General features: G+C 44.0%; 2 protein-coding genes across 51 annotated transcripts in view; one reads left to right on the top strand and one right to left on the bottom strand.

Annotated features, from left to right (window-relative positions):
- Positions 1–13766, top strand: part of SORBS1 (sorbin and SH3 domain containing 1) — a 192319-nt gene extending 178553 nt beyond the window's left edge. For 33 of the 50 annotated variants that reach the window (XM_083615433.1, XM_083615434.1, XM_083615429.1 and 30 more), the window contains 5 exons: positions 1119–1235; positions 5962–6021; positions 7622–7812; positions 8732–8844; positions 11116–13766. In XM_083615433.1, the coding sequence (XP_083471559.1) occupies positions 1119–1235; positions 5962–6021; positions 7622–7812; positions 8732–8844; positions 11116–11183 (549 nt within the window). In that variant the 3' untranslated portion in view covers positions 11184–13766. The remainder of the gene's footprint in view (positions 1–1118; positions 1236–5961; positions 6022–7621; positions 7813–8731; positions 8845–11115) is intronic. The other 17 variants (XM_083615387.1, XM_083615404.1, XM_083615411.1 and 14 more) reach the window with 3 other exon arrangements.
- COG3 (component of oligomeric golgi complex 3) overlaps positions 11115–26885 on the bottom strand; it is a 51212-nt gene continuing 35441 nt past the window's right edge. The window contains exons 18-23 of the mRNA XM_083615596.1: positions 26075–26163; positions 25834–25968; positions 23149–23224; positions 21111–21238; positions 19015–19113; positions 11115–16578 (exon numbers count right to left, since the gene is read on the bottom strand). Of these exons, the coding sequence (XP_083471722.1) occupies positions 16549–16578; positions 19015–19113; positions 21111–21238; positions 23149–23224; positions 25834–25968; positions 26075–26163 (557 nt within the window). The 3' untranslated portion in view covers positions 11115–16548. The remainder of the gene's footprint in view (positions 16579–19014; positions 19114–21110; positions 21239–23148; positions 23225–25833; positions 25969–26074; positions 26164–26885) is intronic.

Below are 26885 nucleotides of genomic sequence, written 5' to 3'. Positions count from 1 at the left end.
AAATACGGTAGGTAGTTGGCTGCAGGGCGCTGGGTCTTTTGCATTGGAGGACAAAAAATATGGTTGCTGTGAGGCTGTTTTAGTAGGGATGGAGTATGCAAAACTGGAGAGGAATTCATTAGTCTGCGTCCATCTCAGGAGGGGAGATGATAGTACTCGCCAACGAGTCGTAGACCTGGACTAGTAACATGCAGGCTGGGAAAACTCTTAGAAGCACCAAAGGTGTTTATTTCAGCTGGATGAAATATACTCAGAATCAAGAGTGGATTTCATGCTCTTTATTCAGCTCATAGTGGTGAGGAGGAATGAATGTTTCCCCAAAGTATCTGCTTTATATACATTATTTACACAATGGGCTGCACGTGATTGGCTAATTTCAGAATTCTCCTGTAGGCCAATCAGGTTGTGGATTCACTTCCACCTGGAGCTGGATTGGGTGGTTCCTGCAGACCAATCATACTGCTGCATTGTTCTAGGACCAATCAGACTGCTGCATTCTGAATCCTATTGTTCTAGGACCAATCAGACTGCTGCATTCTGAATCCTATTGTTCTAGGACCAATCAGACTGCTGCATTTTGGATCCTGTTCAACTCAGTACATAACACCGGATCTCATACATTGGTTTTGGCATAAGGCTGCGTACACACAATACATGAAATTTGCCTCTCTCCTGCCCCCAAGAATCCCTGAAAGTGTAGTTTGCCCCTCACAGCTACAGTTCCCAGACCCCTTACAATCTACAGCTCTCAGCTTTAAAATGTACTTTTAAAATGCATGCTGTGTGCCTAACCCCTTGAGACCTGTGGAGGAACAACCGGAAAGGGATAGAATTTGTAAGTAAATATATTTCCAGGCGCACACTAATTCTTGTCTTAATGTTTTCAGGGGAGTCATGTCATTGACCTAACAACATTCATTCAAAGCGCATTAAGCTTGCAATACTAATATGGGTCCCAGCAACTTTGAAAAGGCATGCCTGTTTTTTTGCATGGACTTGTTGACGATATTTGCACCGAGTTCAGAACACGTTTTCTTGTTTGTAAGAGCATCATTGCTGCAATGATGTGTCGACGGGTCATTTCCCTTTGCTGACCAACTTTTCTTTCCTTTTAAAAGTCTGTCAACGCAAAACCATTCTCTCCATCTACTCTTCTGTCTCCCTCTGCAATTTCTTCCTTTGCGGTTAGAACACAAGTACCTCCCAGACTCTCACGCACAGTCAACGTCCCACAGGTAATCACGGGAGTTTGGGAGCTGGGGGGAATGTCATCGATTGATATTTCATGCTCACTGCTGTTGCTTATCAACATGTGAATTTCAGAGGTCAAGTACATCTTTTATATTTAGTAAATTGCTATGTGTATTAGATTAGGTTGGACTGATAAATACCGTATTTTTTGCTCTATAAGACTCACTTTTTCCCTCCTAAAAAGTAAGGGGAAATGTGTGTGCGTCTTATGGAGCGAATGCAGGCTGCGCAGCTATCCCAGAAGCCAGAACAGCAAGAGGGATTGCTGCTTTCACTGCGCAGTGATCCCTCTTACTGTTCTGGCTTCTGAGATTCAGAATATTTTTTTTCTTGTTTTCCTCCTCCAAAAACTAGGTACGTCTTGTGGTCTGGTGCGTCTTATAGAGCGAAAAATGCGGTACATTGTTGTTGCCTTAATCTGAGCCAGAGACCATCTAAGACAGGCATAGGCAAACTCCAGCCCTCCATCATCCCTGACCACTGGTCCTGTTAGCTAGGGATGATGGGAATTGTAGTCCCAAACATCTGGAGGGCTGGAGTTTGCCTATGCCTGATCTAAGAGCCAATTGTCTGCTCTGACTAGCAAAAGTATAAGAAATGTACAGCACCAAGCACAAAAGGCGTGAGGGAGGAAACTTTAAAACAGTACTTGAATTTTATAAAATAGCAGAAAGGCCTTCGGAAACGTTCAACCCATTTCAGTTCAAAACCTTCTTCAGGGTCTCAATACAGTTCCTATTAAAGCAATAGCATGTCTTCATTAAGGTATTGCCTTAACAGGAAAACCGTATTCCTTGTTCCCCGCAAGGAGACTTTAAGTAAAACATATCGGGCATTTTACAGGTCCTTCCTACTATTTTATACCATGATTTTTTTTTAGAACTGTTTTTATATTTTTGCCTGTGTTTTATTTTTCTGGCTGTTATTCTGACTGCTAGCAGCCTCTCAAGATCTTCCTTCCCCTCAAGATCCTGTCTTCATTGAGAATATTAATTGGTCAGGTTTAAGGTCGTTAGCTTCACAAGTGGTTAGTTCAAATGGTTGAACTAACCCTGTGGGGTGGGAAACATTTTCATTACGAGTGACATGGAAAAAGCTGTATCTGGTGTTAATTAATAGGTAACAGTGGCCTAGATGGGCCAAGATCTGACTCAATGTAAATCATTTTTCTATGTTCACAGGGATGAATAAGGTGCACTTATGGAACACTGCCTAATGTGCTAAATTAGCACAGGCCCTATTAATCTCAGCCAGGATTCCATGTTACTGTCCTTATATAAACTGTGCATAACTTTTTGGCAAGGCAAGGTTTTTGTGTCAGAATCACGTGGGTAGGTTCCCTTGCTATTTGTTAAGCTTTCATTGGCAGTGAGAGAGGTTGGGGGTCCCAGGGCATGGATGGTGGTCTGCAATGAGTTCTGTTTGCTTGTGTTAGGGAGGGGTTGTTAGGTCAACTTACCTATGCTATCAGTGGGTTCTTGCTGTTGTCTTGTTGGGCTGTGTGTGTAATAAAGGGGGGGAGCTACACCGGGGTGAAGGTGTCCTCTTTTATTTTTCACTGTGCTAGTTTCAGTTTCTTCGTTAGCTTTTCTGAGAGGGCTGTTTCCCATATGGTTTGGTACCAGTGGTCCATGTTCACTCCTAACAGGTCCGGTACGGCAAAGTACCATATTTTTTGCTCTATAAGACTCACTTTTTCCCTCCTAAAAAGTAAGGGGAAATGTGTGTGCGTCTTATGGAGCGAATGCAGGCTGCGCAGCTATCCCAGAAGCCAGAACAGCAAGAGGGATTGCTGCTTTCACTGCGTAGCGATTCCTCTTGCTGTTCTGGCTTCTGAGATTCAGAATATTTTTTTTCTTGTTTTCCTCCTCCAAAAACTAGGTGCGTCTTGTGGTCTGGTGCGTTTTATAGAGCGAAAAATACGGTGCATTACAAAGAGAGACTTTGTCTGTGTGGACAACCCTGCGTGGGGGTCCTGTGCCACTATTTATTGCAGTGCCCGTTATATATAGACCCAAGAGACCGATTTATAAAACCCCCGTTTATGAATGGAACACATCTGAATAGGGTGGAAAGGGTGAAATGGCTGCTGAATGACACTGACGACTTTGTTACTTATAAAGTAGCACTCTATGCGTTGACAGCTAAGAAGATCAGGAGGAAAGAACTAGAAAAAATAGAGGTCAACTGCAAAGGGGATTCGGATATTTAATTTGGCACATCTTACCTGAGAATCTTCTACTATTCTATTTAATGCAACAAATAATTTTAGTAGCCGCGGCCGTGGTTTTATTGTATGTGTGGTGCCTGATTATTTTTATGGTTATTGTTGTCTTTCTTCTTGCTCTCCTTCTGAATGATGCCATGGCCTATGGCTAGTGCAATAAAAAGTTTAACTGGAACTGGAACAGGTCCCGCCAGTGTCTAGTTATGACGCTCCTGGCTGCTGAGAGTAGCTGGCTTAAGGGCTTTTTGTAGCGTGAGTGTGCATTATCGTCTTAGAACACATTCAGTAAGGCCAGTTCTGAAGTGTCTTCTAATACCTGCTTTGTTCTTTTGCATATTTCTAGTAGGACTGATGTCCAAAAGTGTTTGATTTTGGGGCAGTCCCACCATATATGGAGGCAAGTGCCTGTAGAGGGGCAACCTCTCCAGCATTTTTGTGAGGTTTCTGGGTATATCAGCACCAACTTACGTGGTGTTAGGTACCATCTGTAGATAAGTTTCTGAGCGAGTTTCCTCTCTTTTTTTTGGCTGAGATTAAAGGGTGGTTTTGACCACAGTTTAGTCCATTGGGTAGGGTTTATTTCGTAACCTATGTCATGCTCCCCTTGTTTTTTTGATTGAGATGAGGAGGTTTGTGGGATTCTGGAGCAGTATTTTGTTATTTGTGGATACCATCCCTTTGCCATGTCCCTCTGCTGTCTGGAGAAGTTTTTTGAAGGTGGTCAAAGGCCTAATGGCTGCTGTTTTTACTGCTGAGAAGTTTAAGAAGGCATGGAGCTGGTAGGGTGTTAGCCAGGGTATTTGGGTATCCCCGAGTTTGTCTTGTATTTCTTATGCCAGCGGGATGGAATTTTTTTTCTTTATTTCCCCCCCTAAAAACTAGGTGTGCCCTATGGTCCGGTGCGCCCTATGGAGCGAAAAATACGGTATATAAAAGGGAGGGAGGGAGAGATACAGAAAAGGGAAATGAGTCGAGACTAGCAGCAAAGTGTAAACTTGGAAGCCTTCCTATCTGCATCACCTGTGCCTGCTTCTCATATCTGCAGAAAGGACTCCAATTTGTTCTTTTCCCCCCAAGAGGGGCAGTTGTGGTCATAGCAGCTTAAAGGCAAATAAATATGTATTCTGGCCTGAGCTTTTGTGGCTAGAATACAATCTTAAATTGGCAGGCGTATACACCACTTTGTGAAACCGTGTTGACGTGGGTTTGCCACCCCCACCCCGCTTTACAATCAAGCGGTTTATAAATTTTGTGAAATAAAATAATAAATGCACACGTTTTGGGGCAGGGATGAAGAGGTCCGCAGGTACAGAAATGCCTAAAGCATAATAATAATATAATCTAATAATAAATAAGTAACATAATCATTAAATAATAATAAACCACAAACCACGACAATTGCATTAAAGCAACACAAACACCCTAGCTCACAAACTGGTCAGCTAATTAACATGCAGTGGAATTTTTAAAAAATAGCATAATCTTGATTAATCTAGGTGACATTATTGCATTTCCTGGTCAGTTATATTTCAGCCATTTTGCACAGTTGTTTCCTTTGTGGGCCGATTTGCTTTCAAACTTGGGTGCATCCCAGTTTCATAAAACAGTGGTACCTTGGAAGTCGAATGGAATCTGTTCTGCAAGTCCGTTCGACTTCTGAAAATGTTCGTAAACCAAGGCTTGGCTTCCGATTGGCTGCAGGAAGCTCCAGAACACTCATTTCCGGGTTTGTGGCGTTCAGGACCCAAACCATTCATCTTGCAAGTCGTTCGAGATCCAAGGTACGGCTGTAGCTTATTCATTTACCAAAAATCCCCTTAATAGGAAACATGGGTGATCAAATGCCTACCTGTTTGGAAGCAAAATGGTCCCACATGAAAAGTAAAGAACATACCTAAGGACCTCCATAGGTGTGTAAATTAAAAGAAAAAGTTAATGTGCTTGATGCTTGCATGTGCTTCTATATATAAAAAGCCCCCCTCCCCCCCCCCCCCCGTGACCGTCTGGAGTTACAGAATGTTGAGGAGAAAAGAATAAGAAAATTCTAGGCTAATTCATCTCATTGTCTGGCAAATCCTATCACCAGGGGCTCCAAAGCGCATCTTCTTGTTCCAAGCAGTGCTCCTATGTATTCTGCACATTTCCGCTTCCTCCCCCGGTAATTCCCCTTTAAATCACGGAGTCTAGAGGTTGTGCTCTTTTGTGTCCTCCCAGAGGAACTGTGCCATAATATTTTTTTGAACATCGGTCTTTGTTTTGCTAACCCATCATTTCATCTTCTAGCTCTTCTTCTTCTAATCCTTCTTGCCAGAGTCACAATGTGCTCTATGGCACAGCTGTTTAATAATATCCAGTGGCGACTGTCATTTATGTCAAATTTCCCTTGTTTATTTTTGTTTTGCTTTCTTCCTATGATTTGAATTTGACTTGCTAGTGCATTTGCTAAAATGTCTCCCTTACCATGTGCTTTGGTGATCACACAGCCTTCTCATCATTCATTGAGGCCAGGACCAGATCTCACAGAATCTGAAAAGAGCTATGTGGTAAGATCGCCTGAGATTCATATCTGCAGCCCCATTTTAGCATTGTTCATACAAGTGCCATTCTCTCTTATTTCCATTTCATACTTCTGGAGGTGTAAGCAAAACAATACCATACACAAGAGGTACCAGCAGAATCGCAGTAATCCTGAGGTTTGCAGGTGCTTAAAAAAAAATCTTTAGAAAGGAACCCTAAAGGGAGCAAACACCCCCTAACCATTTTCATAGGAACTCAGTGGCATGAAATGTTGTCTGACTGAGGTTGGGTGGGGTTGCGAGAACCACCTGGGAGAGGGAATGGAATGGCTGAAAAGTGAGGAGGAAGAGATACATAGATGTTGACATGAGGTTGAATAATCCATCTCATTTTCTGGACAGGTCATTTCCTAATTCACCCTGAGAAGCTATTTTAAATGTTTCTGGAGGTAGAAGTCCAAAGATTGTTATATAGTAGGGATTGAGAAGAACTGTGTCCTCATTCAAAACAAACACAAAAATGGAAGGAGGAAATCAGCAGACCCCTCCAAGTGTCCCTATTTTCCAGGGACAGTTCCAGATTTTCAGAAGCTGTCCCGGTTTCTGATTTCATCCTGAAATGTCCATTTTTCCCCTTAGGATGTCCCTGTTTTCACTGGAGAAATGTTGGACGGTATGGAATAGGTTGTCCCTATTTTCATCAGAGAAACATCGGAGGGGACGTACTCTTATTTATATTGGAGAAATGTTGGAGGGCATGGAACAAGCCCCAGGCCAGTGAGCATAGTCACTTGACCCAAAATGAGGCCTGATTTGTGGAAGGAGAGAGCAAAAACCAGAGTGACCGTATCCCTGAACCAGAAGTATCTCAGCCTGCAACGTTTTGGTGCAGTGCTGCACTCATAAAGCATCTGTTACCTGCTTCTTGACATCGTAGTCTAGACGTGCCAGTATTTGGGGGGGAAAGGAGCCCCAAATGCCAGAGCTGGGCAGAGCGGGTTTGGTTATGTCAACAGTGCACAATAATTTTTTTGACTCTCAACCCTAATTCTTTTGCCACCACTGTCGCAAGTACACGAGATGGAGGCTCTGATTTAGGGTGAGCTGAACCAGGTGCCATTGCAAACACCTGGCTTCTATGTGGAGTTTTGGTGCGCAGTTAGGCCATTTGAACAGCAGCTGAAATTTCCTGAAACAAAGGCTACTGTAGACAAAGGAAACACAGGCATTAAATATCTGTAGCACTGGGGGGAGAACTTTGGCTGCATGCATGTGATGTGTTTTGAAATGACGCACTCAAAGCTGGAAGATGTGAATTTGAGGTCCTTGCTAATTCCAGTATCTTTTGCTGCTACTGCTTTTTTACAAATACGTCAATCTATATATCTAAAACTAAATAGCAAACTCTTCTGTATCTTGCCTCTGTTTTTCCATGCTTTCAACCTGGATTCCTCTACACTTCACTGGCTGGATCTACCACTGTCTTGTCTTACTGGATTGCTACAACTGGATTTCCCCATCTCTTACTGACTATCCCTCCCTCCTCCCCACTTTCCCCTGTTCACTGTCCTCTGACGTGTTTCCCCCCCTCCGTGGATGTCAACCCTGCACTGTCTCTACCACCCAGGAAACCGTTTGCAATGAGATCTTAAACATTGCGGAAAAGTCCGTTCATTACTGCAGCACAATTTCTCAGCCTCTTGTCTCTTGCCACAAGGGGCCCCATAGTGACAATAAATCATCTTTCATCATTTCTCAGCAACCGCAAGTCCTGCCGCTGGGAACAAGCCTCGACAGGAACCACGCGCCACAAGATCTGTAAGTTGGTCCGAAAGGGAATGCATTCGCCACCTCATTTCAGCAGCTGTCGTAGATTTGATGGATGGAATGCAGGAGACAGCACAATTTTTAGTTTGATGGCTTTTCTTATTTAACACAAGGGACTCACCAGTATTTTGGTTTTGTGGTCTTGGCTGAGATCACAAGAGGAAATTGTGCCCTATTGATCCTACCAGACTCGTCTTCATTTTTTAAAATATCATGGATCAGAGGTCTGGAGATGGATGTGTGGTACCTTGGTGTGGACTTTTGGAACTTCCTGCTAGTTGGAAGACTTCAGAAGGGCGGTGGCAGCTCATAATCTCCCCGGTGAGGTCCTGTAGACACTTTTGCCATCAAGAGTGCCACAGGGCCACTGGATGAAGTTCTACGTGCCACTCCTTGCCACCTGATCTGGTCCCGTGGTTTCAATATTTATTTAGGGGCTGTCTGTGGTGCAGAATAGGGTACGAGGGAGCTGATGGGAACTGAATACGGTCAGAATATTGTTGGATAAAGTTGAGAGAGGGCAGAGGAAATTTAGACTCCTATCCCAGCAGATTTCCTGTTTGTGGAATGCTCTCCCCAGAGAAGCATGGTACCTTCATTATACACCTTTAGGCGCCAAGCAAAAATGTTCCTCTTTAACCAGGCCTTAAAGACATGCAATGCTCTTTTAAATGTGTGGGGGGGTTATTGGGTTGGTTTTTGGTTTTATTATGCATTTTGTGTTTTTATATTGTGATTTTTATCTTGTAACTGCCCTGAGACCTGTGGGTATAGGGTGGTATACAAATTTGAATCATCATCATTGGATCTGTATTTGAAGAAAGTTAGTTACAAGAGGGATATTGTTAATAGTGGCTGGCAATCTCTTCCCTTAATTCTACCCCCCTCCACTGTTTCTGTGCGTTTTCAGGCTTAGCTACCAAGCATTGTACAGCTATGTCCCGCAGAATGAAGATGAGCTGGAGTTAAGAGATGGAGATATCATAGATGTCATGGAGAAGTGTGATGACGGCTGGTTTGTTGGTGAGCGTGACATCTGTCATTTCAACTCGTTTTTAAAACATTAACGGGAACATTAATTGATATCCATTTGATTCACAGACCTATTTACACAAAATCTACAGTTAGCCAGAGCAGCATACATGCTATAATTCTAATAATCTACTTGACTCAGAGTGATTGCATATATTCTGCTGTGAGTTTGCTATGCATTTTAGCAGCAACAGCAGCAGCTACAAATCTTAATGTTTTTCCCTGTGACCCCCCCCTACCAATAGAAAATTGTCTTGACAACCCAAAAACTTTCCTGGGCAAGATTCAAGCAGCAGGTCTATCAAGCTACTGTAGAAATAGCACTGGGATGGGAAAGATCCATGAATCAGTTTCTACTTCCTCAGACCCCAACACACACTGATGTTCTGCAGCAAGAAATTCTGCCATATGACCCACCAGTTAAACAACTGTACAGCATTAAATCTCATTAAGCGGAAAGGGTTATCTGAGCCACCACATTTAGTAAATATGATCCTTTCCCTTCCTTCCCAGCATGTATAGAGGGAGAACAACATTTCCTGGGTATATTTTGATATAAACTTATTTTCCTCAGGCATGTTTTAACTGTAGAATGCCTCAAAATAGCCATTAATTCCTTAGAAAGGCTCAACGGTAACCAATTTTGATTGCTAGGTGTTCAAGAAAGAACACACATGCTGTTAGTGCATTCTGATTTGTAACAGGCTTTGCGGATGTAGACAAAGTAAATATAGCTAGTAGTTTAGAGAGGATATTCACTCTGAATTTTCAGCCATTGGGAAACCGACCTCCAAACATAGAACACCATTGGCCATGCATTTTTGTACCCCAAATAGATTTCGCAACACCTTACCTTAGAATCTTTCCAAAACACTAAATTTACTGTTGACCCCCCATTGGAATTCCAGATAATTACGGCATATGTAGACTGCTCTAAAACCTTCAACTGTTGCAAGAGGCTGTTTAATTGATCCAACTGTTGTCTAATAATGGCAATTATTATTCACATGCTCATCCGAAAACAATTTATAAACTGAAATCCTTTGGGAAAAGACCGTTATTTTACTTTTATTGTAGTTATGGATAAGCCAATCACTCATGCAATAGGTCGTAAAGACCTGTTTCATACCAATAGATTTTTAAAAAAAACCGTTTCAGTCTATTTTACGTCTTTTCAGCTCAAGCCAAGCCCTTGAATCTGGTGCTGTGCATTCACAAGCCAAATGCCCTCCACTTGGCTCCAGTTTCCAACTCTTCCTTCCCTGCTCTTCCGCCCTGTTCTTCGAACATTGCCAGACTGACACCCACTCACTGACTGTGGCTTGAGACCAATACTTTTATTTCGAAACGGGGCCTCCCTCCAGCTAATCATTTCAAATTGGAGCGATCAGTGTGCACAACGCTTTCGAGCGATTTTTAAAAGCACATCTTGCCCAAGGAATCTTACAAACTGAATTTTGATGCGGAAGAAGACAAAAGGGCGGGGAGGCAAAGGACCAAAAGATGTAGAGTTATCGGTACATGGTCTTTTATTTCAGCTAGGATTAAGCCAGGCTCCGCTGAAAAGATTTATTTTAAGGTGAAACTTGAGGAAAAAGAGGGAGCTCTTCTGGTGTGGACTTCCAAGGAGAAGGGGCATCACATCAGATCTCTGTCCCATTGGACAGCATGTGTTTCAGCATTCTTGGAAGACAGTCACAGGCCATTGGTCCACGTAGCTCAGTGTTGTCTACAGACTGGCAGCAGCTCTCCATAATTTTAGGCTGGGTTTCAGCCTTATCTGGAGATAGGTAAAGGGACCCCTGACCATTAGGTCCAGTCACGGACGACTCTGGGGTTGCGGTGCTCATTTTGCTTTACTGGCCAAGGGAGCCAGCGTACAGCTTCCGGGTCATGTGGCCAGCATGACTAAGCCGCTTCTGGCGAACCAGAGCAGTGCACGGAAACACCGTTTACCTTCCCGCCGGAGTGGTACCTATTTATCTACTTGCACTTTGACGTGCTTTCGAACTGCTAGGTGGGCAGGAGCAGGGACCGAGCAACGGGAGCTCACCTCGTCGTGGGGATTCGAACCGCCGACCTTCTGATTGGCAAGCCCTAGGCTCTGTGGTTTAACCCCATGCACTAACCAAATAAGTGGAGGATCCTTTCACGGGATCAAGTTGCGTGTTATCCTGCTACACAGCGATAGCAAAGCAAAGATGGAAAGCCTGCTTTTTGGGCCGCCACGCCCACGTTTGTCCTTGTTTTATTTCTCAACAGGCACATCCCGGAGAACACAACAGTTTGGTACTTTCCCAGGCAACTACGTGAAACTTGTATCTTCATAAAAGCCATTGCTAGCCCGTTGGTGATTTCACCAGGAGAGAGAGACAGACAGACAAAGAGAAGGACCTGGGTTTGAAACTGTAAGAAAAAAATGTTCAGAAAAGACTTATTTCATGAATGTAGCCGACAAGCGAGGAGACGTGGATGTGAATGTGGTAAAGTGTTGGACTGACTTGAAGCTCTTGCCTCCTTTAAAGGTTGTCCAGAGCAAAGTACCGAGCCGCTTACAATGCTGCCTTTGTGTCTGCTTTTAACCTTCAGGGGTGGCAAGATAAGACTTCGCTTTTGTTCAGTATTGAGTATTGCTCTCCGCGGTGTGAAACTGGGGGAAAGCAATGAGATGGGAGTGTGAAATAATGTAAGCAGGGTGGGGAGGGGAAGAGAACACGAGAACAGTGAATGCATTTTGGTTGCAGAATCTGTTACTGCAGTCCGGCTGGCAGAGGGTGAAGTTGGTGTCTCATCCTGCTAAAACCTCATGCAGCTCTTGTTCCCTTCCTTTGGAATGTGCACCTTAACACATATGAAGGGGAAAGGAATTTACAGAGACCCATTTTATATAGAAGGGCACATTGCCAAGATCATCCTCCCATTATCTTTTAATTCACTACACCAGATTTAAGCAGGCTTTTCTGTGTTTCCTATTCCTCCCTTTTATTGAGGTTGCAATCTTCTATTTTGTTTTACTGGTCAGTTGGCTGTCAGAAACCTACTTTTACTGCACTTAACTGAAACAGCAAGTAAGGCAGCGGTCTTGACACTGTGCCTTGAGGCAGACAAAAAGAACTGAGCCTGGATCTTTGATCGGTCATTAAGATTTGGCGTTACCGGCCGATAAAATGTTGCATTCTATTCTGCTTGACATTATCCAGCCACATTCTAGGCATTTTGACCCAGCTTTTCCACACATATCCTGAAAGTTCTGCCCACTGCATGTTCTGGGCCAGATCGACTCAGAATGTCATCTGCACAAGCTTCCTAAAGCTACATTTCTGCCAGAGGCGCTTGTGCTGAAGCCATTTCCAGTGGTTTGTGCCTTTGTGAGAATTTAGTGCATTCTTTTTGGAGGAACACTGCGTTAAAAAACACACCCCACACCAATCGTGTGCATTTTAAAGCATAACTGTTGCCACTAATGCTTCCTCGTCCTCCTAACTGGAATAGCTCCTGCAGGAGGATTTATTTGGAAGTCAGTTGCAGTGATTTCAGGTCACCTAATTTCCTAAGTGGACTCATGGCAGACCAGGCGATTGGTAGGGTAAGAAAAAGTGATCCATTCATTCACAACTCTCTACCTTCTCTCTTTTTGCAGTTGCTTCTTACATGTCTGGCTTAGCACCAAATAATAGAGCAAGCAGTCAGATTCTATCAAGGCATCTTTCTCAGTTGTGGATATATTCTGGCAAAATATTCCTGAATGTGCCTTTTTAGAATTGGTGGCAAATGTGATTTTTCTGCCTGTCTTTTCCGAAAAGAAACACAGAAAAGTACAAGCAACCTGCAGGTCTGGATTTCCAAAGCCACTTTGTTTTGGATCTCCTTGAATTATACACTTCTCTGACTGCAATCCTTTGCACACTTACCAGGGAGTAAGCCCCATTGTGTTCAATGGAATTTAATTCTGAGTAAGCATGCATAGAATTCCAGTGCCAATTTCCCAAATTTTGCACTTCCGTGCAAAACGAACCTGTTGGTTTTTTCATTTTGTTTAAAAAGAGAAAAGGGGTCATGGACAAGTACAACTAGCAAAGATTTAGATTGCGATTTTGTCATAAGCTGTATTTATTTAATATAAAAAATCCTATTTTTCTGCTGATGCTTTTATACAGTTTATTCATAGTAACAGCAACTAACTCACGGTCAGCATGTTTGCAGTTCGTTGTATTAATAGCCATGCTCCAAAATAGCAGGATTTATCTTTTGCTGACTCTTCCCCACCCCCCCACAAGATCAGCCAAAAAAAAAGTCAATCGAAGTGCTTTAATATTATGACTGTATATATGTATATTTGCCTTTGTATAGACTTACAAATAACTTATATTGAAGAAAATTAAATTCATTGAAAGCTTTTTAAAAAGGGCAGTAAAGAAGAAGACTTTTCCATTTTTATTTATATTAAGTAATTATTCCATGTACAATCACATTAAATACGAGGGGTTAGCAAAATTATAGCTCAGTTACAACTAAGCCACAAAATGCTGCTTCCATCCATTTGGAGAGCTAACATTTTCATAATTAAGGATTGTTAATGATTTACAGTCTACTGCAGCTCTTGCACAGGAGAGGGTCCCAGAGAACGGCTTTCCTAACGTATTTTAATGGGTTTCTAATGCTTTTTTGTTTGCATTTTTATCTGCAGCAGCGTTTAGACGTGGCATTAAAATTGAAAAAGGATTGGATAGGTGCAAATCATGAGCTTAACCATATTGGCCGTATGTAACCATCTCGATGCCATTTTTAGTTTTAATAATACACATGCGTGTTCCGTGCTCACCCATTACCCATCAAGAAGTCACTTTTTTGCGTTTTGTTTCCTCATTGCAGTGGATTATTATTTGACAATAAATGGAAAGATTGAATTAAAAGTGTGTTCTTTTACAGAAGTGATTTAGTAAACATCAGCCTCTGGTTGGTGGTGCCTGTATTCGCAAGAATGTAAGAAAATCCCTTGCTGATTCAGGATCCTGGGGCCCTCCAAGGCCGGGGGGGATGTCTGGGGGAAAGCTCGCACCCAGACCAGAGCACACCAGTGCTCTCCTCCATTGTGATTCTCTGCAACTAGTAGCCACTGATCACCTTATTTTCCAAATAGTTGTCTGATCCTCTTTTAAAGCTGTCTTTAAATTTGCGGGAACATTTGGAATGAGAAATTGCCAAGGCAGTATAAATGAAGAATATGCAAAGGTGGACAATCCTGGCCTGAGCTCCCCCAGTCCTGCACAAATACCATATTGGCCCGAATATATAAGCCACACTTTTTCCCCAAATTCCGACTGTGAAAAGTTAAGGTGCGGCTTAAATTCGTGACCTTACGAAAATTGGCTTTTACGATATCACTGTAGGATTTTCTTCCACGTTTGCCATTTGCGGGTGTGAATGCCTGCAGAATTTTAAGGGAGTGGCTTATATTCGGGTATTGTCTTCTTCCCTCTTGAATTTTAAAGGTGCGGCTTATATACGGGCCAATACGGTACTCCTGCATATGGGTTTATCATGATGGAATAGAGGACCGAATGGATGGAATACATTCCCCTCACATTTTGGGGGGTGGGGGGTGTACAATGATTACCCTTCAGGAGTGCCTGGAGTTCCGTGAGGCTTGCAAAAATATACTTTCGGATGGAAAAGCAACAGGAACAGAGTGCACACCTTCCATTCCACAAAGGAACAACCAAATTATCATGACGATAATTATCCGCAACACAGGATACAAAAACCGGGGCTGAAAGGAAGCATAGCTAAAGCAAACTGTGTGTTGTATGTCTCAAGAGGTGGCAACAGCTCAAATAAGTTTTTTAATAAATAAATATAAAAGGAACTTGCCTTCAGAAAATACCGGGGAGGACTTTTCCTAAAGAAGCCATTCCTTTTTCGAAATCACATGCAACTAGCGCAGCGTAGACAAAACAAAACTATCTCGAAGTAAGAAAGCAGAACTTTTATTTAAAAGGTGTGGGGGGGGACAAAGAGGAACATTAGTCAAATAATATAAAGAATCTTTGATAACGTTTTAAATTATGTACACTATTTTTATACGTAAATATCTGAAGCTTTATACAAGTTTGCTAGAACAGGATGACACAGGGTGGGTGGGATAAAGGCATTCTGCTTTAGAAACAAAAGGATTTGGTCAACTGATTCGAATGCTTAGAAAATTTGATTAAAATACACTGTAACTTCATATGCAGCAATCATGCCATAATTTACTTGAAAAGCATGATACGAAGTCCACAGGACGTCATTTTACAACAAATCTGCTTTGCAGTAACAGCTTTCAACGGGTGCCAATTGCCTTGTCAAATGGGTGGCAGGCAAACAGCTTGAAGCTGCTTTAAAAACACACCACTAATATGCAGACCCGCCCCCCAACCACCAATTTATGAATAAAAGCAAAGCGGTAATGGGAGTTTTATTTCTTTCTACAAATTTGAACTCGTCACTATAAAAGCTTTCTTATTCATTCCACCCCAACCATGAAGATGGCTTTCCCCTCAAAGTATTTTTTTTGGAATTACCTTAATGTCATATAAGTTTGTTGGAACTTAAGTTTTATTTCCTTCTCTCCATAACTAGTGCTGCCTCCTTTTGTTCCTCGTTCACACTAGCCTCCTGATTTTACAGTCATTTTAGCATCCAGCGGATCTTGAAAAGAGAAATGTTTAAAGCAGTGTTGGGAGAAGAGACTCTGTGACCCTCCAGCTGGCTAGAGACAGGGAGGGTGGCAGGTTAGGAAACTCTGGTTTAACGTAAACTAAAAAGCATGAGATAAAGTTGCCACAAGCAAGAAGGCAAGCTAGATCTCCACTCCAATTAAGGTTTTTAGTTGCTGCTGTTTTTTTTAAAAAAAAAACAGAAGTTCTAATGGAGCTTCATTTTTATAAAATGAATTATTTCACATATCAGTAATTCAAACTTAGAAGGCATTTCTCTATGGAAATTCCTCGATTGCATAGCTTTCTCTACACATCCTATGCACACAATTTTACTGCGGCAAATTGGGTTTCTTTTTAGAGTTATTAAGAAATGGTGAGTGTCAGTGCACCAGTCAAATGCTGGAGAAATTTTCACAATGTGCTTCATTTGCACGTGCAGCTAAACCATTTGATATACAGCTGAACAGCTTCAACTGAGACTTACTGCCGGAGGGCAAATGAAAACTTTTTCACAAATACTCTCTTCACCACTCACTGACTGCAGCACCATGATGACTTGTGAATGTGCAATTTGGAGGCTTATTGAGATAGTGTGGGAAGGTTTGTACATACACTTATGCCTTCTATTAAAGAGATTCTTGGGTCCCTGCCTTCTCCAATTTATTTTCAGCACATCCCTTGGAAAAGGAGCAAACACACGTTAACAAAATTGGGTAAGGGAGCAAATAGAATTTAACCCCAACATGTTTTCAGTCAAGGTAGGTAGATGCTAACAAACAAAAAAGCTGACCATTGTTCTGAATAAAGCAGTATTTCTGCTTTATTTTTTTTATAAAAAAAGTTATAACATACTGGTGTTCATCCTCTTCTTGTTCACCTCACGTTCAGATGGATGATGCTAAAAGCATGTAGGATGGCACACCCCGTGTTGGCTTCAAATAAATGTCCATTTCACTGCCTGACAGACAATTTGAAGAGGCTTCTCAAAGATGGACTACTTTGCTGTTGACAAAAGGAGATTTACCTGGAAGGCAAACGGCAAAGGAGTTTCACTACTGTGGAACTCGTAACGCCTGTTTTACAGAAGCAGTAAAATTTGGGGGTGGGAGTTGGCACAGGGAAGGTCCTGGATATGGAGATCTGAAACTATTTGAGGGTAATACATAGGGCTGCTGCCCAGAGCAGCGCTTCCGTCGCTGCAAGGAATCAGAGGAGGAAAAGAGGCTTCTTCAATGGGAGCACAATCTCGTTCCTGTGCGTTGGGCAGGCGTGCGGGCTTCCCTCTCGTACAGACACACACAGAGGAAGAGTTTGTGGCTTCCTGGTCACTTCTGCACACCATACCACAAACATGCATGGCCCAGGGGTCAGCAAACTTTTTTAGCAGACCTCAGACCTTGAGGCGGGCCGGATTACACACACATATACTTATACAGTGGTACCTCGGGTTATGTACTTAATTCGTTCCGGAGGTCTGTTCTTAACCTGAAACTATTCTTAACCTGAAGACCCACTTTAGCTAATGGGGCCTCCCACTGCCGCCACACCGCCAGAGCACGATTTCTGTTCTTATCCTGAGGCAAAGTTCTTAACCTGAGGTACAGTGGTACCTCAGGTTACATACTGTCAGAGCTACCCTAGGTCCCAGCTCACAAAGGACCAACGCTGCTTCGTTGTTAAGTACAAAAGTCTTTATTGAAGTTCAGTTTCACTTCCAGAGCCGCAGCACGCAGCTCTACGTCTCAACCGTTAGACCGCTGATGCTCCGTCTGAGTCTCCTCCCCCTTGACACCAATTTAAGATTCTAGCCTTGCTCCACCTTTTCCGCTGCTCTTTCCTCCTCTGGGTCCGCCTGCCCGCCGGGGTCTCGCCCTTTCTAGCCTCCTCTGACGCTGATTCCCCTGAGCCGTCTCCCTCCCTCCAGCGGGCTTTAGGAGCTGGTTCCCCATCCGGGTCTCCTGCTGTCCCGCGCGCCTGCACATTTGAACTTGGCGCGCGCGCCCAGCCAGCAGCTTTCCTCCTGACCGTTTCACTGCTGCTGTCACTGCTTCCCCCTTCGGGGGGGCTAGCTGCAACTGGCCTCCCTTCCGTTCCTCCACTCTCCGATGGAGGCGTGGTCAGCCCTGACTCCCTCTCTGGAGGAGACGCTGCCCCTGACACATGTGACTCTTCCCCCCCACTACGCTCTGGTGGGGAAACTGGTCCCGATCCTCCACTGCTGTTTTGGGGTTCCCCTCTGGCTCCTTGTTTCTGATGCGTCCCCCCTGGGACCCCCCTTGCCCTGACCATCGGCGCCCCCTTCTGGGAATCTTCTGATTCGCTGGAGAAGCTCATGGAATCTCTCGGGCCACTGTCATACTCCCCTACGCTGCCCTCGGATTCTTCCCCTTCGCTCTCCAATTCCTCTCTCCCCATTGCTCCTGCTCCTGATTCCCTGACACATACGCTTCAGGTTACAGACTCCGCTAACCCAGAAATAGTGCTTCAGGTTAAGAACAGAAATCGTGCTCTGGCAGCACGGTGGCAGCAGGAGGCCCCATTAGCTAAAGTGGTGCTTCAGGTTAAGAACAGGTTCAGGTTAAGAACGGACCTCCGGAACAAATTAAGTACTTAACCCGAGGTACCACTGTACTATTTCTGGGTTAGCGGAGTCTGTAACCTGAAACGTATGTAGCCTGAAGCATATGTAACCCGAGGTACCACTGTATATACATTTCTGGAAAGGAGATGCAATCGGGGGTTGACCCCAGCCCTGGACAGCAGGAATCCTGGCAGAGGGGGGCTTCTCTCTCCCCCAGCCCCTCCCCTCCCTCTGCTTTCCTACCTCCTCCACTGCTCTGCCTGTGATTGGGAGCCGGCAGCAGCACAGCCACCTCTACTTTCTGGGCCAGCTTTCCTGGGCGCCAGGTATGCCCATGGACAGACAGGGTGGGTGGCAGGTCTGGGCATGCAGGTGGCAAGACTTCGAATTGACTAGCACCAATCAAAGCCCAGCCCCCTACCTCCGCAGGGCAGGGAGAAGCCAGGAGGGAGGAGGGGCTGCCGTGGTGGGAGGGGAAATGGCGCAGCCCAAACAGATCCACGTGGTGATTCCTGGACTGTCCAGAGGCTGGATCCAGAAGGCAATTGGGCCTGATCCGGCCCTCAGGCCTTAGTTTGCCGACCCCTGGCAAAGCAAAGTTTTGAGCAAGGCCCTTGTACCAGCTACAACAGCTGGCTCATGCCTAGATCTGAGACATCCTGTAGCTCTGTTTCTGGATGCTCTGCTAGCCTGTCAACATAACCCAAAAGCAAGCATTTGTGCTGCTTTTGTCTTAAAGCCATCTGCAAAATTTATTCAGGGGCCAAACTTCCTGTGCTCAGAACAATTTAGTTAAAAGAATATATTGATCTGACTGAATTTCACCCAAAATATAGTTCACACAGAATGGATTTTTAAAATAAGGGTTTTCTTACGTACCTGTTCCATTGAAGGGCAGGCTACAATCTGGAGATCTTCTTTGCTAAATTCTTCTTTTAGTAGTGCATGCAGTTTCTGGAACACTTGCTGAATATTGTTCTGAGGAAAGGAAGAAAATATTTAAAACTTTCCTTATAAAAAAAACCTTTTTATTACATTTTCCATTTTTTGTAATCACAATATCCATACATAAATCAAATATTTTTAAATAAAATATTTAAAACTTTCCTCACCCTAAGACCAGCCTTCAAATATGGACGCATACAGAGAACGGATATCCAGTTTGGGGAAGAACTAATGAGTTAAGGTGACTTAGAAGCTTCATTTTTTTGTTACTTCTACATTCTCCCATTAGGCAGTTAAAACTCAAGGGGTCAGAGATGTCACTGTGTAAGAAAACCTACATTAGCAGCTGGCGGTCTACATAAGCTCCTAAGATGAATAAGGCCCCTTATGCAGCGTTTATCTTTAAAGGCACTGCCTACTGGAAGGATGCAGGAGTGACAGAACATAATACCAGCCTTGCAGGATATGCCTGGTCTAATCCAGCATCTTGTTAACTAGATGCCTCCAGGAAACCCACAACCAGGCCTTGAGCGATACTGTTGTTTTCCAGCAACTGGTATTCAGAGACATGGGGTCTCTGACCCCAAAGGTAGCGTATACCCATCATGAATATCAGTCGCCGATAGGCTAATTCCCCTTTCACATCCTGGAAAACCAAATTTCATAGTCTTGCTATGTGCTGCTTGAAGAATCAGCTTCTCTAGGTGACCCCAGATTCTAGTACGGTGGTACCAATTAATCCGTTCCTGAAGTCTGTTCTTAAACCAAATCCGTTCTCAAACTGAGGCGTGCTTTCCCTAACGAAGCCTCCCGCTGACGGTGCCCTTCCACTATTCGGCTTCCGTTTGTAGACCAAGATAAAGTTCGCAAACACTACTTCGGTTTTTGGCAGAGTTCGTAAACCTAATAGTTCATAAACAGGACTGTTCGTAAACCGAGGTACCACTGTACTATGAAAGAGAAAGGGGGGGCTGCTTTCCACACCGTGAATAATTTTACACATCTTTATCATGTTCCATCCTTAACTTTCCCGCCCCTGAACCAAAAAGCCCCAAACGCTGCAACTCTTCATCATACAGGAGTCGCCACAGCTCTCTGATCATATTGATTTCCCTTTTCTGCGCCAAAACTGGCTCTACAAGCCACGTATGGCTTATAGGCAGCTTCAGGAAGTAAACGAAAAGAAGATTAAGAGGACAAATTCTGTCATGAACTCAGCTGCAGGCGTTTGCTCCTCATCCACACAATCACCTTTCCTGGTCACTTGCAGACATCCCTGGCACTACAAGGGCAGCAGAGCAGAGAACTATAGTTAGACTAGGGAAGAGGAGGAGGAGCCAGGATGCAGCAGCAACTGTGGTATAAGAAGTGAGGACAACCAAAGACCTGGCATTAGCTACAGGAAGATTTTGCAGGCCACTCCAGAATATAGGGGACGCGGGTGGCGCTGTGGGTTAAACCACAGAGCCTAGGACTTGCCGATCAGAAGGTCAGCAGTTCTAATCCCCGCAAAGGGGTGAGCTCCCGTTGCTCGGTCCCTGCTCCTGCCAACCTAGCAGTTCGAAAGCACGTCAAAGGGCAAATAGATAAATAGGTACCGCTCTGGCGGGAAGGTAAACGGCGTTTCCGTGAGGTGCTTTGCTTCGCCAGAAGCGGCTTAGTCATGCTGGCAACATGACCCGGAAGCTGTACGCCGGCTCCCTCGGCCAAGAAAGCGAGATGAGCGCCGCAACCCCAGAGTCGGGCACGACTGGACCTAATGGTCAGGGGTCCCTTTACCTTTACCAGAATATAGTACCATATGTTTGTCCAAGAAAAGGTACAAACTGCCACAGAATCACGAAGTGATGAGCTAGAGGTTGCTTAGTTTGAGGCAAAACAGGATCACTTGACTTAAAACACGTTGTAACAGTTTGCAAATATGAATAAGCTACTATTAAAGTATGCATTCAAGTATGTAAAGTGAAAAACCTATAAAACTTTGGTTCTCATATTAATAAAAAAAGAGGAAACGCTACCGAAATACTTACCCTAACCGGCTTGAACAAGATGAACTCTGTGTCCTTGTTGGATAAATACAGCGACATACTCTGCAATGTCGAGGGCAGTTTTGTTTTGATGGTCCTGTATGTCGAAGACACCAAGTCGGCAATCTTTGCTGCGAAACAGAATTCAAAGACATATTATGGCAGAGAACTTGTCCTTTTGAAATCCAGTCATGGTTTATTGGCTGTCTCTTATACGAAGCAAGCACCTGTCCTGCTACATGCTTGTCACAGAATCACAGAACTGCAGAGCTGGAAAGGGACCCCCAAGCCCAGCTCTCTGCAATGCATACATTTCTTTCCATACATTGCAGATATCTAAAACTGCTGTGTCGGTTTCTGTAAAATATATATTTGCAAGCAACCCTAACCCTTCTGGAAATGATGGGATGAACATCAAAGCAATACATATAAATTGCAGTTATATCCTGCCTTTCCTCCTGGGAGAATACTAAGGTGTAAATGAGATGGCCTTCCATCCAGTAACTGACTAGACCTTAACTTTAGTTTCACAAACTGACTACATCAGGGGTCAGCAAACTTTTTCAGCAGGGGGCCGGTCCACCATCCCTCAGACCTTGTGGGGGGCCAGACTATATTTTGAAAAAATAATGAATTCCTATGCCCCACAAATAGGCCAGAGATGCATTTCAAATAAAAGCACACATCCTACTCATGTAAAAACACGCTAATTCCCGGACTGTCTGTGGGCCCGATTTAGAAGGCGATTGGGCCGGATCTGGCCCCCGGCTTTAGTTTGCCTACCCATGGACTACATCATGCACCTTCGGTTAACCAAAAGTAATTTGTTAGTGGAAAGAGAACAATGGCAGTCACAATGCAACAAAACTCATTGAGAAAGGGCCTCCTGGATTTGCAACCTAAAAAGTCACACCAGTGTGTGTGTGTGTGTGCGCGCGCAATGATACAACTGCCATGCACACAGTGGTGGGGAGGAGATGCCTGCTACTGCACAATATTGTCATCCTTCCCACTTACCATATTGGCCTGAATATAAGCCTCACTTTCCCTCCAAATTCCGACCATGAAAAGTTACAAGTGCGGCTTGTGTTCACGACCTTAAGGCATGCAGCCAGGAACGCGGGACACACAGCGCCAGGAGTGCGGCAAAGCCGCGTCCGCCCCGCATCCTCTCCCCCAAGGCCAGGAAGGGAGAGAGTGAGGAAGGGGAAAGGCTGCCAGCAACACAGGTGCAGCTTATATTCGGGCCAATACAGTACAGTGGTACCTCGGGTTACATACGCTTCAGGTTACAGATGCTTCAGGCTGCAGACTCCGCTAACCCAGAAATAGTACCTCGGGTTAAGAATTTTGCTTCAGGGTGAGAACAGAAATCGTGCTCCGGCGGCACGGCGGCAGCGGGAGGCCCCATTAGCTAAAGTGGTGCTTCAGGTTAAGAACAGTTTCAGGTTAAGAACGGACCTCCGGAACGAATTAAGTACTTAACCCGAGGTACCACTGTATTGTGCTTTGAAGGTTAAAGGCTCTGCCTGTGGCTTTCCCAAGCACCAGGTATCAGGAAGCAGGGAAAGCAATATTTGCAAGTGCACCAGAGGAAAGGTGGACAAGAGCAGCAAATGTTTGCAGAAGGATGCAAAGTTACTCGAGACAGAGGACCTCTCCCTCGGCAAACACTCCTTTTGCCGGCAAGCTGTCTTCCTTATGTATGCTGGGCATGGAGCGTATGGCAAACAAATGGATTTTCTGTCCTCCATGGGACCTTTTGTTGCATGTGTACGGGAGACACTTACTGTATTCTACTTATTTTCCATTCAGCTTGGATACATGCCAAAGCGGTTAAGTGAGGTTCGTTAAAGATGGGTAACGGTCAACCCTTTGAATAGTTACCCCCCTGAATTAAACTTTTACAAATTAACGTTTAAAATTTTGAAAAGGTCCGGAATGGCGAAGTCTGCAAGCCAAACGAGCTTCATCTCGCAGAAGGCAGAAAAGGAAGGTAAGCATGTACAAAGGGCTGTGAGATTGCACCTAAAGAGATTACCTGGTTGAGCCCAAGGTTGCTGCAAAAGGCTGTATTTAGGACCTCCTTGAGTAGCCATTGTCTTCAGAGCAGAAACCTAAAGAAATGAGATGGAAAACGGGCAATGCACCAAATGCTTAGCAGTCAAGTTGGTATTGTAAAGTGTTTAAAGGTCTTCATATGCACCACCCCAGCAATCCCTATAACAACCATATATAAGATAGGCCAGAATTATTATTCCCATATTGCATCTGGGCTGAGTTATGCGAAGGCCACCAAAGCACTGTATTTTTTGCTCTATAAGACTCACTTTTTCCCTCCTAAAAAGTAATGGGAAATGTGTGTGCGTCTTATGGAGCGAATTCAGGCTGCGCAGCTATCCCAGAAGCCAAAACAGCAAGAGGGGTTGCTGCTTTCACTGCGCAGTGATCCCTCTTGCTGTTCTGGCTTCTGAGATTCAGAATATTTTTTTTCTTGTTTTCCTCCTCCAAAAATTAGGTGCATCTTATGGTCTGCTGCGTCTTATAGAGCGAAAAATACGGTAATTCTCAACGGAGGATGAGATTCAAAATTGCTGCTTCACAGAAAACTACTAGACTGAACCAGATCTCAGGAGCCACTTGCCAAGAAAATCTAGCTATTAGGGCTTGCAGCTATTAAAACTAGAAGAAGTGGCAATTTCACAATGCTTTTCGGTAGTTACGAAAGAGCGCCCGGGAACCCTTCCAAAGGAAGCAGGTTATAAAAGGCAACTGTTTGGGCTTTCTTCGAACGCCTCTCCCAAAGTCGTATCCAGTCAGAAACTGGAAGAGAATGCAGTGAGCGAAACACAATTTTTCAAAGGCTAAATTGAGACCTGTTTCTTTACCCCCTCCTCCCCTTTAGGGCTCAAAACGAGAAAAGCTGCTGGGGTGAGAGAGATGAGCCAGCTGGCACTTTCATGAGGTTGGAGGAATTTCAATTAGGACTTTACATGTCCAGTTTATACAGGCATAGAAGTAGTAATGTAAAGGTAAAGGGACCCCTGACCATTAGGTCCAGTCGTGACCGACTCTGGGGTTGTGGCGCTCCTCTCGCTTTATTGGCTGAGGGAGCCGGCATACAGCTTCCAGGTCATGTGCCCAGCATGACTAAGCCGCTTCTGGCGAACCAGAGCAGCGCACAGAAACACTGTTTACCTTCCCGCCGGAGCGGTACCTATTTATCTACTTGCACTTTGACGTGCTTTCGAACTGCTAGGTTGGCAGGAGCAGGGACCGAGCAACGGGAGCTCACCTCTTCGCGGGGATTCGAACCGCCGACCTTCTGATCGGCAAGTCCTAGGTTCTGTGGTTTAACCCACGTCGCCACCCGCGTCCCTGCCTATGGAAGTAGTAATGTCACAGCAAAACAAGCCTTTGGTTTATCCTTATACCCCATTATCACTTACAGGGCTTTTTTTCAGCCAGAACTCACCGGGACTCAGTTCCGGCACCTCTCAGGTGGGTGCCATTGCCATTATAGTCGTACCTTGGTTTTCAAACAGCTTAGTTCTTGAACGTTTTGGCTCCCGAATGCCGCAAACCCAGAAGTGAGTGTTCCGTTTTGTGAACTGTTTTTGGAAGCTGAACGTCTGATGGGCTGCAGGAGCTTCCTGCAGCCAATCAGAAGCCACGCTTTGGTTTCCAAGCATTTTGGAAGTCAAACAGACTTCCAGAATGGATTCCATTCAACTTCTGAGGTACGACTGTATAAGAGAAGGAGGGAGGTGTTCCTTGCGAGTTCTGGCACCTCTTTTTCAAGGTGTGAGTGTTGCCGAAAGGCATCTCAGTACAGCTGACTCAGGAATGCTTGTGTTGATAACATATTGAATGGCATTGAGGTTGCTAAGCCCGTGGCCCTGCAGATGTTACTGAGCTCTAGCTCCCATCATTCCTGAACACTGGGAGGGCCACAGGTTATTCTCCTTTCAGTTAGATATACCAATGTATTCATATAAGGCAACCTACACCCTCGTGCAAATTAATTGAACAAAGCATGTTTTCTATCTTACTCGTAATCCTGTACTCAAAACAAGCACGAAAAGTCAGTTGATCATTATGGAGTCAGAAGCCTGCAGCCAACAGAAGGAATGATGCGCTCGCCACAATATATTGAGGTTCTATGAAAGAGAGTTATTCCAGAGCTGGAAAAGAGGTACACTGGGATATTGCAGCAGGACCTAGCCCCCTGTCACACATCGAAAGTGGTGAAGAAATTATGACAGAGCAGCAAAATACAGGTACTTGATTGGCTAGGGAATTCCCCAGACGTAAATCCCATTGAGAATTTGTGGGCTATATGCAAAAGTCGCCTCCGTGCTGTAGACTGTACGACTATGGAGAAGCTCATTCAGGCGCTGATTCAAGTGTTGTACAGGGATCCGAAAATCAATAGTGACTGTTCGAAACTAGTAGACTCCATTCCAAACCATGTTCAAATGCTGCTTAAAAATAGCGGATGTCATATCCGTTATGAATGTTTGTATATGTGAGTTTTGTACAATAAACTACATTGTTTGTTTCAATTAATTTGCACAAGGGTGTAGGTATGACATTACAGTTCTCTAATGATTTTGGGATAGATGTACAATGTCTATGTTCCTTTCTGTCAACAATCCAACCAACTTAAATATACCCAACACAGCTGTTTAAGATACCAATGGTGCTACCGTAGGATCTCGCACACCTTCGCCAGGAATTCCTCCAGAGGCTCCACAAACTGCTTGGTTTGCTGCTGAATGAACTGCTCACAGGCAAACTTCAAGTGTCGATCGACATCCTTCTTAGAGTCAATATAGTGCTCTCTGATTTCCGGAGTGCCCTGGAACACAGACACAGTAGTTTCTCCCTTTCTCAACTCTTCTGAAATGGCTACACTTCAAAAAAATAGACTTTTTTCAAATGCACCGTTAACAAATGCTCTTTACCTCCAGCAGGAACTGTATCAGCGCATTGTTGCTACTAAGCCTAAAGAAATGTGGAACGGTCATAGGATTCAGGATTTTAAAGGCAGCATCTGTGGAAACAAAACCGCTTGCATAAAGTTCACATTATTTTAAGGAGTGTTCTGCTTCTGTCCTTGGTCTCCCTTGACCCAAAAATATGAAAACTTTATAGTTTTCTATGAATTCTCAAAAATTATCCCATGGAAGTACTTTCCTTCATGTGTCTAGAATGTGTACTTTGAATACGCAAATAGGAAGTCTACAAATTGTAATTGCTGTGTGTTTAAAACACACAGAGATTTATTTGAACCTGGTAAGTGTCAAATACAGATTTATGTATATTATAATTAGCAGTATACTGTTGAGGACTACATTCTTAGCACATCAGCTCATCTATATATTGGTTTCACGAGAACAAAGTAGTTTGCCAATTTTGCATTATTACATAAAATCATACATTCATCTTTTGAGAAGTTTTAAACTGGCCAGTCTCTGCTTCCATTGATATTAAGGTAAGGCATTTTATATACTGTGATTTGCTATTGGTTACGTAGGAAAGCTGATTATTTTTAAAATCTTGTCAATATATTGACTTTGACACCATCTACACAGCTGAGAAGCCCCACCTGCTTTTTGGACACAGACTTACCATATTACCCAGGTCTGGTTTTTGGCGACACACTTCCAGGGGGAACGACGATTATTTACCTGTGCCCACTGTGACAAGATGGCAACAACAAGAAGGGGGTCTTTTCAGATCACAATTCCCCCAGAACCTCCATCAAGAGTTCTG

This window comes from Podarcis filfolensis (genome assembly GCF_964270895.1).
Source record: "Podarcis filfolensis genome assembly, chromosome: 5".
NCBI classification, from domain to species: Eukaryota; Metazoa; Chordata; class Lepidosauria; order Squamata; family Lacertidae; genus Podarcis; species Podarcis filfolensis.
This window is presented reverse-complemented; position numbering and strand designations above follow the sequence as displayed.